The sequence below is a fragment of the Phoenix dactylifera genome, chromosome 17 (assembly GCF_051530095.1).
Source record: "Phoenix dactylifera cultivar Ajwa chromosome 17, Ajwa_hap1_PhDact_Kaust_v1.1, whole genome shotgun sequence".
Taxonomy (NCBI): Eukaryota; Viridiplantae; Streptophyta; class Magnoliopsida; order Arecales; family Arecaceae; genus Phoenix; species Phoenix dactylifera.
In genome coordinates this window covers 18,755,959-18,770,236 of record NC_143206.1, presented here as the reverse complement: position 1 = coordinate 18,770,236, position 14,278 = coordinate 18,755,959, and the positions used below count along the sequence as shown (strand labels likewise).

Genomic DNA, 14,278 nt, shown 5'->3' with positions numbered 1-14,278 from the left:
TAATAGAAACCCCTTTATGTTATAATCTAGGAAGTCTCCTGAGTTGATTTTGGGTGTTTGCTTCAAAAGGCTAACAGCCCTAATTCCAAGGTTGGAAGAATTAGTACCGATAGGCATGCCGAACAACGACTGGTATGGTATAGTGTCGGTTCGTACTACATCAAATCACGGCATTTCAGAATTATGATGAGTGAGAGGGAGAGGAGGGAGAGGGAGGTGGGGGAGGAAGGAGAGAGAGAGGAGGTGACTCACCTGGGATGGAGAGAGTAGAAATATAGGGCTTCTTGGGCTCTATATCTAGCATAGAGAGCAGAAATATAGGGCTTCTTGGGCTCTAGATCAGGAGTCAAACCTTGATCTAGGAGTGGAGGCCTACAAAGGCCGTGTGACTTGAGAAAGTGGTTGACAGTCTCGTTGGTGTTGTCATTCTTAAACCTTTCGGCCTGACTAGAGGTGGTGCCTCCCATCCCGCCATGGACGTCGTTGGCATAGAAATTTCCCATCCTAAGAAGTCAATCAGAAGAAATCGACGTGAAAGAAGAAGCGAGAGTAGTGGAGGTTCGAAGATGGCGGCGGCAAAGTAATCGAGACCACCAAGAAAGGAAGGGATGAAAGCATCAGAGAGAGAGAGAGAGAAGGGAGGGACTCACTTGGACGTGTCGAAAGAGAGAGGAGTGGCCAGATGAGGCTTCGTACGCGTCGGGAGAGAGTGGAGCGGCTAGAGGAAGCTTCATGAGTTGCATGCATTGGGAGGGGAGAGGCATGTGCCGGAAGGCTTATTTACTGAACCGATGTGTTGAACTGTGCTGATAACTGACCAATCCGGTTTGTCTTGAACCAGCCAATTATGATTCTTTCACAATATGGGAGATTCATCTGTAAATATATTGAATGCATTCAGTCACTGTATTTGTTAATTCTACAAGTTACCTTATTTTGTTGTTGTTGTTCCCCAGCCTTATCCTTTCAATGAACTAATATTTTAGCTCTGTGACGAAAGGTATATAATTTTTTCTTTGTGTTTGACATTGAAGTGATTATATGCTGACAGGATTATATAGCTTCCCAGTCAACCACTGATATGGCTTACAGTGTACTTGTAGAACATGCACTTGCAGAGAGAGATCGCAGGTACTTATATGGAATTTTCTTTTTTCTTTTTTCACAGTACTGGTTCCAATTGGTTTCAAGCGAGGTCTTTGTACTCTCAAGCTGATCTTTGATTGTTTTCCAAATCTGCTTACAAGATAGTTCTGTAAGTTAAATTTGAAGAAGCATTCTTTTATATGCTTAGAAATCTGTCATCTATTTTCTCTATTATATTACTTCTACCACAATTTTCATTGTCCGCAACTGCATCAACACTAAGAGCAAAACAATTGCATTTTGAAAAATAGGAACATAAGAATCTGCACCATCACTTAAATATTCTCTTCAATAATATGAGGATAAAGCATCTATGAATAAATAAAGATAATGGCTCAATCTTTTTGTGAAATGCATCTTTAGGAATATCTTGAAATGAGCAAAAAGAACTGTCACAGCATATCTTCTTTTGAAACCAAACCAGCAAGAAAGAGAGTGTGACGATACAATGCTAAATCTATAATAAAATGATTCTCAATCAATATGCTCATTTTGATGCTGATTAGATCTCATGTTTATCCTGTCCTGAAATTGCTCAGGTTTCTGTTTCTCTTGTCACAGTTCGATGTGAGATTTGAAATTGTTCGTATTTTTGTTTCTCTTGTCAGAGTTCGATGGAGGCCTTTCTCATGTATTAACCATGTTTGCACCAAATGAAATCCATGTGTTTGAAATCAATTTTATTTGGAAAAAGGTTGACAGCAATGTTTTATATTTTTGACTGCTTGAAGGATTTTGCACGGTACTACATTTGTTCATCTCATTTTTTTTGGAATATATGTAATGTTTTGGTTCTCTTCTGAAATTTTGATATATAAAATGTTATATATTGCTTGTAGAGTTCCTAGTGCTATGTGGGACTGAGATCTAATTTGAAATCTATCACTTTTTATGCGGTTTTCTAACAGGAATATGCTTTGAAACTGAGAGATGGGACTATTTTCCATGTTTAACTTGTTTGGTTGATCCTGTCATACCCATCAGGAAAAATGAAAGGATAAAAGAAAATTAAAAAAAAAAACATTTTCAGATCAAGAAATAAAACAAAAATTTCATTTAGCACTTACTTTTATTCTGGTAGACATCTGAACTTGTTATTTGTGTAGGCATGGAACTGCATTTTCAAATCCTTATTCTAAATTCTAATCATTTGCCGAAGCATGAGTCAATTATTCATCATCTTTTTCTAATGCTTGTTTTTATTGGACCAGCCCAGCAGTAGTTCCAAGGTGTGTGGCATTATTAAAACAGTATCTTCTTCGGTGAGTTAATCTTGGTGTTGTTTGGATTTGATGACATTTGATTGATATTATTTTGTTCCTAATGCAGAAAAAATATGCATGACCAGAGTAATTGTTTTGAATTTTCTTTATAGGTATGTACCAAAGGTGCAGACTTTGCGGCAGATTGATCTTTTTTGTGCAAACTTAATTGCTGAATGCAAATCTGTAACCAACCGAAGAGTATCGTTATGGTCAAAATCATTAAGTCAGCATTCTGGAATATCAGCTGTAGCATCAAATGCTATTGTCCCTTCCCTGCCAGCTTCCAATTTTGCATCTGCTTCACTTGTGAAGTCCTTAAATTATGTCCGTTCCCTAGTGGCACGACATATTCCTAAACTGTCATTCCAACCACTGGCACAATCTGGTGCATCAATTTCTGCAAAACAATCTCTTCCAACTCTGTCATCATTGTTAAGTAGATCATTTACTTCTCAGCTAAGTCCAGAAGTTATTAGCAATAGGGACTCTCTTGAGTCAAGAGAAGGTTCTGGCGTGTCTGCTTCAGGATTATCAAGTGTAGAAAAAGTTGATGGAGGAGAGAATAATAAGTATATATTCTTTGATCTCCTCAAATGGCGATGGTCTTGGGACAGAGAACACCAAGTGTCATCTTTCACAAGAGAAAGGTAACTCACAGGTGTTCCTGATTATCAAACACCTCTATGTGCTAAGTAACATCATATGAGAGTGTTTTGGTATTTCTTAAAGTTCAGATTTGGTTCACTAGTATAGTCATGCAAGAAACTCACTAGAACATCTTTTGACCCAGTGATTGTCTTATGAGCCCCCAAGACGTCCGTACTCATGGTTTCCTAGAAGTTGGTGCTGCAGCTCTTCTAGTGGGAGACATGGAGACGAAAATGAAGGAGAAGCCATGGATCTACTCAGTGACACAAGATTTACCTGATTTTGACCTGTTGCAACCTTCAAAAGCTGCTGCAGCTACTAATTTTGCATCAGCTCATAGCCATCTAAAAGCAATAACTGCATCAAAACGCATAAAACCAGGACCTCAGCAAGTTTGGTATGCTCTCTTTTACTAGTACCATTAAGTACCTATTTATTTATTTATTTATTTTTCTTTTTCTTTTTGGTTGTTTCCTTCAATTTGTTGCAGTTTGCAGATCTGCATCTGTCATTGTAATGGTTGCAATTCATTTGATGTTACGAACTCTAAATTGCTTGTGTACTCTGCGAGCCTTATTATTATAGACAGAAATTGCTTGCATACTCATGTAAGCCTTATGATTATAAAATTTAGATGCACTTTTTGATAATCATGATAAAATATGATCTAAGCTTTTTGACAGAACATAACCAGGGGTATGGCAATAATTTTAATGTTACAAAATATTTGTATTATTCTTTCGGTCCTGCTCGATCAGGGTCAGGGTTAACACCCAAAACTTTTGCTTATAGGGGCCCACCACACAACCTTCCTACACCCACTAAAGATGTGCTAACCCTTATACTTCAATTTCATTCATCTGTTTTCATATTAGTTTTGAATTTTTTCCCTCTTAAAAGGACAATTATGTACCTGTTTGCAGTACTGCCAGTGCATTTATTATGTTGCACTTGTAACTTTCTACAGAAAAAGGACTATCAGAACATACTTATGTACTAAAAATTGCTGACATGTCCTGCCATATGGGAGTGCATGGTTTAAATTAACTTCTCATTTTTGTGAAATTAAAGATTGTTCATCTAAATAGTTGGTCAATTGAGGATTTGTGCATGTAACTAATATTCTGCTTTTCTTTAGGATGAAAGTACCAGCAAGCACATTCCATCCTCGAGCCCGCCCTCTTTTTCAGTATAGACACTACAGGTATTAAACAAAGCTCTCTGCAATCTCACAGATCTACTTTTACAGCAGTAAAAATCAAGTAAGTAGGCTCAATGTTTCATTTGGATATGAAACTTCTGTGTGCCATCATGATTGTTTAGATAGTAACAGAGTCAGGATTTAGAATTCTTTCTGGATGTTTGTATGTTACAAAAGGAAGATAGATATTTATTTGTAGGAAAAGAAAAAAGAGCAGAAAAGTATAAAGAAGATTGACACATTTCAGTAAAAAGGGCAAAATTGATCAAAATTTCAGTGAAGTTTCAAATAATTTTTGGTTTTTTATAAATTCATGAATGTTCAAAAGTGTCTTGAACATTAAAGGGACTTTTACCATGACATCCGATAAACTTTTCACAAGAATTTTCAGAAGTAATTGGAAAAACATTCAATAAATTGGAATATATGTGACCTTGATTTGTGCATAACATAGAAAGGACAATTGGATCTACTGAAATTGGTGAGCATTATATAGACATAATTGACTTATTTTGAATTAAGGAAACATACGCTCCACAAGAAAATTATAAGCTGCATGAATGATTGCAATGGCTTGAGTTAAAGAATGAGAAGATACTTCAGTACAAAATGATAGCCTGTCCAAGAGTACCAAATGTGTTAAGGATTATTGTTAGATTAAGTTGTTAAAAAAATGTTAGAAGGTTAAATTGAAGGCCATGCGAAAGTTGATGTCCCGTAATTTATCATGAATTCTATTGTGCATAACAATCTAAATGCCCATGAATGATTTTAAGAATAAAGCATCTCAGATGGTTGAGGGTGCACCCTTAAGAGGATGCTTTGAATCCATGTGGATAGAATGGATTTTTAATTAAAATACCACTTTCTCAAGTACTTACTTAATTATGTCCAAGAAACTTATACCTTAGGTCCTTAACTATTGAAATATGCTGACCCCTGTTCACCTCTTTCTTTACCATAATCAAGGCAATTTTCAATAAGGTGTTGTCTAGCTTGTAAAGGAAATCTTTAGGTGTTGGTTGAAAAAGATAATGTGCCCTATGACAAACTGATAATATGCTTGTGGCACTTGATTCTTTTATGGTGCTAATTTGAGGCAATTATGTAACCTAATTTTTCCTTAGGTTTCTTTTGTTGGTCCATAGCTCTCCAAGTTAGTTTGAATTTTAATTTAATTATGAATGTGGATTTAGAAAATGTGTTAGTGGAGGAGATAGGGAAGCCATTGGATGTGAGAAAGAATTTTCCAGATAGGTAGTTGAGCTAACTACTAGTATGAAATCAAACATTAGCAGACCTTGTGATGGGAAGGTCCAATAATAAGTCGGTGCCAATGTAAAAGCAAAGTCCTATGAGATATGTTATTCTCATCAACTTAATGTTAACCAGTCTTTGTTTACTATGAGTACACTTTTTTCCTAAAGGGCTAGGGGTGACAATGTAGCTGCCACAATGTGAAAGAATTTAAGAAATAATACCCGAGTTAGTAGTTGGACATGATGGTCAGAAAAGTCCCCAAAGCATGGGGTTCAAGAACTATAGCTGAATTACAAGACTGAAACATTTCTTGTTTCATGCTTGTTGTTAGGGGGAATTCCTTACATTTGACCACCTTACCACATACGGATGGATACTGAATGTGAAAATGACTGCTATTATTTTTTCTGGCTGAAAGTATTGGGCAATCTGTAGCACCAATAAGGGCCTGTTTGGAACGTTCCTGCTGAATCCAGCGGGATTGACAGGGGAGAGAGCATGGGAGGGCAAGAGATAGAGGGAGAGGGCAGCGATCACGGTGCCCAATCCTTGCCAGATTAAAAAAACAACCTCGATAGGTTGTCTTTTTTAATCCTTCCAAGATTGGTCCTGCAATCTCCCCTCTCCCACTCTTTCTCCCCCACCAATCCTGCCAGATCTGGTGGGATGTTACCCGATACATCCTAAAATGGAACATGAACCTCACTGCTGGAGGAGGTAGGACTTCTTTTCCTTTGCTATAGTTATCTGGCGAGCAGCGCAAAGTAACTAGTGGAATTCTGGAAGCAGCACAGGAAGTGGGTGGGTGGTAATGAGGAATTGATTTTGTGGGTCAAAAATTTGGGTTGAATGGGTTTTTGAAAAGAAAACGTAGTATTTGGATGTACCGTGACTGTTTTTTGCTGTAGTATTCTAGCCAGTCATGAGAAGATGCATTGCTGATGTATCAGTGAAATAACTTGTTTATTGGATAGAGAAGCTTTGCTGCATCAATTAAATATCTTGATATTATCAAACATATGCACCTCCTGACCTCCTTGAGGTTCTTAAGCTCTCTCTCTCTCTCCAGACTGACTTGTATTTGCAAGCTGTTACGCTTTATTTCTGGCTATCTCTTATTATCAACTTAACATGTACCAGTGAGCAGCTACCTCTAAGACTGAATCCTGCTGAAATTTGTGAAGTCATAGCTGAAGTTTGCTCAGAATCCTCTTCACCACATGCAACTCAGTTGAATGCCTCATCGCGATTAACTAAGCATAGTGGGCAGCCTGCCACAGATGTTGCAGTTAATGTGCTCATCAAACTTGTTATTGACATGTATGCTCAAATAGATCTAATGGCTAGATAGATTACTTATATTAATTTTTGGCTCGTTTATATAACTCTTATCTTGTTAAGTTCCACATAGCTAATGCAATACTGAAGATATATTTGCACAAATAATGTGCCTATTATACAAGAATATTGTTTCATATTTTTCCTGAGTGTTGTATACAATATGATGCTTATTTTAGATGATCCTCGTTGTTGCCGATGGTAGGACTGTCTGATAAAAGATGTAAGACAAACATTTTGTTTGAAGTAAATTGGTCATATACTGTCGTAAAATTTAATGACTATTTGAAAATTCTTGAATACATGTCTAACATTTTCAACTGGTTTTTGTTGAAATTTGTTTCAGCCTCTTAAATAGTCATGTGCTGATTTTCTGTGAAATCCAAGAACACGTTCTGATTTCTTTTTATGGGCCTAAGTGTAATCTTATCTTCATGTTACATTAACTCTTATCGATTTCTGTATGATATTATAAATTTTTCGACAACCCATTGTCTCAAAATTTTCTAAATTGCAACATTTGACACCAAAGTGTCTACATCAGTGTGAGATCATGTTGTATGACATATAATCATTGATTTCAAAGGGTGCCTTACCATCTCTCTGCTATATGTGTACTACACCAATGAAAGCACGTTGATTTTCATCTCTTTTACTAAACATTCACAAAAATTCTTATAAATTCTCCTCCTGTTCCTTAAAATTGTTAGCTTGATATTGAACCCGACCAATGGATGAAATGTTCTATATCGATAACAAAAGACTGCTGAAAGGTAGTAGGTTTTGTTTCTACTATAAAATACATTTTGCTAAAGGTTGTATGCTGCTTGGAGATTCTGGAACCAGTGATGTGCCAGCATTGCCAAGAGAAAATTGTTAAAAAGTGGATCCCAGAGAGGCACATGAACTGTTGGAACAAGAGTTAGGTGAATTCCTTGTTTTTTACATCAATAACAGACCTCCTTTCTGTATTATAGAAGCTGAGATAAGTGCATGTAATTAACTGCTGAGCTTATTCGTCAGAGGAAGAGGGTCTTAAAATATTCACAGGCTAACCTTGCTATATGATGAAAAGGGAAATGAGTTGTATACCTTCTGTTCAGGTTTGCTTTATTAACCTAACAAAACCTGTCTTTGTTTGAAAATGCTGTAGAGCCAGCTCTGAACCTGGTTGTTGTATGGTAATAAGATTGTGCTTCATTTTTTATTAGCTTAAATCTTCAAAGATGTTAGGGATGTCCAGTTGCTGAAGAAGAGTAGGAATCTTTCACCTAGCTCAAGAAGATCATAAACTGTCTTAATCACGCACTCTTTGGGCATATTTGTAGACAATCTTGACCTTAAGTATGGCTTAAATTACTTGATAGGATACCTAATAGATGTTTAGTACCATTGCTGTTCTACATTATATTTATCTTAAGACTCTATAATCCTTAACTACCATGAATATCTGATATTTTAATTTGCATCAAAGGACTACATTCATAATCAGTGGCCAATTTATAAATTACTTATGGTAGAAGAATCAGCACCATTGAATGCTTAATATCCATTTTTGCACTATAAATCCAACAATCAGTAACACTTGAGCCATTCATTATTCTACTATCTCTTCAATTCTCACTTAATGCTAATCTTTTTCTTTCTTTCTCTGCATATACACTTCCAATTAATTTATCTTAAAAATGAGCATGGGATAAAAATAGAGACCTGATAATCTTTTTTATTAATATTCAAACTCCTGTCCAATTTGAACTTCCTCAATCTAATAGAACTTTTTTCTACATAAAAAACCAATAAATTTTACATGATGCCCTCTTCTCACCACCACCACAACCTATCTCACAAAAATCACCTCCAACTTTTCTGATAAATCCTTACACCCTTTCTTAATTAGAACCTATCTAGCTTTCTAGGAAATTGTTATATTCCTAGTTTTCTCATATGGCCATGATTCTCATCTGCTCCTGTTCCTAGAAAGCCAACACTTATGTTGCACATTTGTGCAGTACCTTTTTTTAATGCTTACCCATATATTTTCTCCCGTTGTGGGCATTTTTGCCACAGAAACTTGTTAATAAGTTACTGGAAAAATGTAAAATGGATGTTTTCACATATTTTACAATATTTGTTTTTTAAGAGTCATTGGTTTAATGTAGCTTTCTACTTGCAAACTCATGGGAAGACTGAATATAGTTATGAGCATACCATCTATACTGACTTTTTTTAATCTCCTGTGTTTTGTTGTATATTAGAATGAGTTTAATATGAGTTTGTTTTTTGTTTAATTTCCTTTTTGTTTTGTTGTGTATTAGAATGAGTTTAATTTGAGTATACTCTCCTTTTGTAGGTATGTGATGGATCCTGGAATTGCTGCTCCCCTTACTCTTTATATGCTAGAGGTGCCCTCCTTTGCTTCATGACTTCCTTGAGGGAAAATGTAGATGGATTTTCTCATTTTGTTATCTACCTTTCAGGGTATGCTTAGCTCTAAGAAAGTTGCTTCTAGGATCCGGGCTTTTGATTTAATTCTAAACCTTGCTGTGCATGCGCAATTACTGGAGCCTATGTTACCCGAAGATTCTCCAGCAATTGAAGAAGTTGAACCTTCACAAGAGCCTTCTTTGACCAATGAAGAACAACTGGGGACACTGGGAAAGATGAATGCAGAATCTAACCTGCAACAGAGGATTAATTCATCTGTCGATAATTTTGAGTCATGGCTTTTGGTCATATTATTTGAGATTCTTAGTCTTCTTGTTCAGGTGAGTGCCAATTTGTATATTACTTTTGTTATGACCCTTTGGGGGATTGTGTAGAACTTGTTTCCATAACATCTGTGAATCTTTTTTGCAACTTTGAATAATTGCTACAGCTGAACTGATGGACTTGCTTCATTGTCAAGTGCGGTTCCTTTGGGGGCTGGGCAAATGCCCATGCAACCGACTAGGCAATGGACATGTCTTAGTATGCCTAGGTTACCCTTGATTTGAACATCATACATTTATTAATTGATACGTGTATGCCCACATTAACAGACACAAGCACAATATCGCGTATCATGCGTATAAAATATTTCCAACTTTTATTCAGTTCCAAGAATGCCTCTATTCTGAAAAACAGAATACAAATAGATAAACCTATAGGTTGGGATCTCGACAAAAGCATGAATAATTTTCAGCAATGAGCCATTTTGGCCTTAAGATTTAGTTAAGACTTTCTTGACCATTCTCTTGCATTTAGCTCCAATAGGAGTGCCCATTAGTTTCATCTAACATCCATTCAATGCATTTTTTCTCAAACCCACTGTCTCCATCTCTTTTTTACTCCCCATATGCAATCTAATCCAAATGTTATCCCTCTAATGGTGAACCATGGACCACAACTTTAAATGGATGGGCCACCGCTTGAGCTTGATTAGGAGGGTAAATAGCCATCTTTACATGTTGTCCTATGGCCGAAGTTGGCACGGAGATGGAATTCTTATTTTTCTTGGAATTGAATAGTACTCTAGGGCCATTGTGACTGGTAAGCAATGGTGTAGAGAGAACAGTGACCCAAGAGAAGCTTTGGCTGAGGTTCTGAGTGTAGGTTTTGACAAGAAGTGTCAAGTTGTTGTTGGTGCTGTAAGTTTTTTTTTTTTTTCACAAAAAAGTTGCTCCTCTTATGGGAGTAGTGAGAAGAAAATGATTTTTTTAACCCTTTATTTTCTCCCTCGTGTTCTCCACTTTTTCTTCTTCCTCTTCTCAAGTCTATTTTTTTTAAAAAAAATGTTTATAGTAGTAGTGAGAAGAAAATCATTTTTTTAACCCTTTATCTTCTCCCTCTTGTTCTCCACTTTTTTCTACTTTCTCTTCTTCACCAACTTGTCTGGCAGTGCAAGGTCAGCACACGGTTAATTGCCTTAGGTCTATTTAACAATTATGTGCTTATTGTAGCAGCTTTAAGGGTTTTAATCATGCTTACAACATGACCTTAAAGCTTTCCATGAGGCTGAATGAACTTGTTGTATAACAATCTGTTCTTTCAGAGTTGATAGCCTCTTGAAGGTTAAAGAAATTGCATGCTGTGGCTGCTGGACTTTAGTTATTATATCGAAATTGTGTGCAACAGTTTCTTCTTATGCATAACAATGTCTTGAATAATTGGATTGCAAACAACAGACATATGATTGCAATTCATATGTTATTTAATTCTTAATAAAAGAGATCTAGCCTTCCGTTGATAGTTATTATTTCTGTCTTGTTAGGTGCTATTCTTCCTTTTCAAAGAAAAAAGGGAAGATATCACCTATGGTATCGTTATGGAACTTTCTTATGATATAGTGAGTTATACTCTTTGCAGAATTTTGCACATCGTATTCTCAACAATGCTTTAGTAGATAGAACAGAATCTCGATTGACAGATGAAGGATAATGAAATGCCCAAAAGTTTTTTTTTTTACATTAATCGGTTCATTTTCATTTGAGAAACTGTTGGACAAACCTGTCATTGTTTCTTACTCCCCTGTTCCTTCTGATGTTTCATGGTCTGTGCTGTAATCGAGCTTGTTTACTGTTATTGTCTTTATATGCAATATTTTTTCCCCTTTAGATAATTATTTTGCACTTAGTGATATGTGCCATTGAGTATTTGCAGACAGAAGAAAGGGAAGAAATTGTATGGGCATCTGCTCTAAGTTGTCTATTTTACTTTGTTTGTGATCGAGGAAAAATATTAAGGAGCCGATTGGAAGGTCTTGACATAAGGGTGGGAAACTAAGCTTTGTACTTTATTTTCAAATATTTCATTACTCTGCTGTCATAACAATTATCTTTTTCTTAGAACTATGAAACTCCTTTCAAATTATGGTTGAATATGCAATTTTAATGTTCTAAAAAAATTGATGCAGCCCCTCATATTGTCATGCTTATTATTAGGTCTGCCAGTCTAGTCCGGAATGCACTTTCACATCAATCTTCAGTTTGTCTTATAGCTGAAAAAAAGGAAATATGGTGCCCATTTGTTTTCCTTTGAAAGAAGTATTAATTGCATCCACACTGAAGAGATTCAAACATTAACTGGGATAATGCTTGTGACCAGATGGTCTTGCTATAAGTTGCAAGTATTGTCACATAATTGGGGTTCAGGACTTAGTATGTCAGGACAGAACTATTTATTGCAGTGACAGCTGAAAAGGCCTAGTTTGTAAAGAATTGGAGAGAACAGGGAACATGGAGAATATGTTATTGAAAGGGGAAAATGATTAGCATGTTATAAGAATACCTTGATGCAGGTTGTAAATTAAGCATGATTTATATGAAGACAAATTTGTAAATATTAACCCTATGACAACAATTTGACAATTCTTCGACAATTTAAAAATTAAAATTTACAGAGATATAGCTTCTTAGCATTTTCTAACTTGATTACCATGGATTCACATTATAAATGTGCAGAGGAAAATTATTAATCTGATTTTACAACTGGTTGATAAATGAATAAGTTTGGACCTGGCAAAGCCCTCACATCATGCCTCTTTGTAGGGCTGCAAGTGAACCATGCTGTTCATGTGCAGCATGGACTTGGCTCTATAACCATTTCATTCAACCAGGAACATGCTTTGATAAAACCTCATTTTATGGCTTAGCTTATAAGGAATGAGCCTAAACAGTCCTTCACTGACAGATTTTGGTGTAACCTTGGGCTTGACTTGAGAAAAGCAATTTCAAGTGGCTCGCGCACTGAGCTTGAGTACATCCCCGACGAAGTTGATCCAAAATGCACAATGTGCAGCCCTCCAATCAAGCACTGTATAGTTTTGCTTTATGGGTTATATCTAGCCATTCATTGCCATCCAAGGTTGCCTACTGTTATAGTACTTCAATTTTTTTCTCTCTCATCGTTCCTTTGTGTGTTTCCCTTTCTCTATATCTATGATGTCCATAGATTTTGTTCCGCACTTTTGAGATGTTTGTATTTATCCCTTCATCTTGCATTATGGCTGCTTAGGCTTCCTTTATTGCACATTATCTTATTACGTTTCACTAGATTTAGTATAGATGTACGTAATGACCTCAATTCTGCCTAATTTATCTTGTTCATATGCTACCATTATATTTTTAGTGTCATCCATGTGGAATATTATCATGTTATGATTCACTTTCTATTTTATGAAATATTCCATGCAACCCCAACAGCTCGTCACGAATATGTTGCACTCCAAAAGTTTTTATCTAGCTGATAAACTATGGCTCACCTTTTATGGATACATTATATATTTTCTACCAGTTTTTTGTGTTATTGATCCACTATAAATGTAGATAATTGGAGCCATGGTACACTGTACTAGTCAGTACCGGTGGACACGGCTGTACCATATCTGTATCGAATCAGTATGCGGTATGGGGGCATACTGAGTGTAAGTACGCCAAACTGATCCCATACCGGGCATACCAACACTCTACTAGGATGGTACTGGTACGGAGTCTGGTACCGAGATGGCGAAACTTGATTAGAACTGTAGGAGGAAGATGAGGAATGGTTAATGAATTAATGTATGTGATGAGCAATCTATGTGCATTTTATAAAGAACGGAGTTACCACCATACCTCTGTAGTTTAGAGTACATGCAGTGGTTGGGTGAACCACGGTCTAGATTTGATTTAGGGCTTAAAATGGGTTTTGATCGAACCATCTAAAATAGTAGTCTTTCCTTCTGATATCCTCTTATGGTGCATTTATCTGATCTCTGCCTTGTGAATAGCTACATTTTTGTTTATAAGTATCACTCACCTATCTTATGGCCTTCTGTTGTATGCTTTCACTTTCAGGTTATTAAGACCCTTCTGGAGATCAGTGGTGAACATTCATGGGCAGAAGTAGTTCATTGCAAGCTCATCTGCATGTTGACAAACATGTTCTATCAAACTTCAAATGGAGCTCTCCAAGCTGCTTCAGATACTCCAACACTTCTTGCTGAACAAGTTGATCTTCTTGGAGGAATTGACTTCATATGTCTTGAGGTACACTCTGTGTTACTCATCTTTCAAATAAATTGCCTGTGTTTCACAATACTTACGATCAGTTATTAATCCAAATGGGGTAAATTTTCTTGTTTGACAGTCGACTAGTGCTTCAGAAATAAGTGAAACACTTGAGTTAAATATGCATAATTGAAGTATGCTGAGGGATGTTTTATAAAATGAACTCATAATTTTAGCAGCATTGAAATGCTGTTAACTTAAAATTTAGTCATAATGGCTTTTTCGTAACTTTTGAGCTACAAGTCATAGTTTATCTTCCAATAATTTTATGGTTTACTTCTTTCTTTCTTTCCTTTAAGTGCCGCAAAATTGCTTTCTTTAAATATATTTTTGAAGGATCTGTTCAGTAAAATAATGATGTTTATTTGTTACTTAAAGGTTCCCCTAGAGTTGTC

The 14,278-nt window shown here is 36.2% G+C and overlaps 1 protein-coding gene across 5 annotated transcripts in view; it reads left to right on the top strand.

Moving 5' to 3' along the window:
• Positions 1-14,278, top strand: part of LOC103723019 (uncharacterized) — a 30,303-nt gene that overhangs the window by 11,192 nt on the left and 4,833 nt on the right. For 3 of the 5 annotated variants that reach the window (XM_089928307.1, XM_089928306.1, XM_089928310.1), the window contains 10 exons: positions 1,052-1,131; positions 2,358-2,408; positions 2,522-3,058; positions 3,202-3,456; positions 4,198-4,263; positions 6,661-6,840; positions 9,209-9,260; positions 9,336-9,623; positions 11,497-11,607; positions 13,671-13,862. In XM_089928307.1, coding sequence (XP_089784433.1) covers positions 1,052-1,131; positions 2,358-2,408; positions 2,522-3,058; positions 3,202-3,456; positions 4,198-4,263; positions 6,661-6,840; positions 9,209-9,260; positions 9,336-9,623; positions 11,497-11,607; positions 13,671-13,862 — 1,812 coding nt within the window. The remainder of the gene's footprint in view (positions 1-1,051; positions 1,132-2,357; positions 2,409-2,521; positions 3,059-3,201; positions 3,457-4,197; positions 4,264-6,660; positions 6,841-9,208; positions 9,261-9,335; positions 9,624-11,496; positions 11,608-13,670; positions 13,863-14,278) is intronic. The other 2 variants (XM_089928309.1, XM_089928308.1) reach the window with 1 other exon arrangement.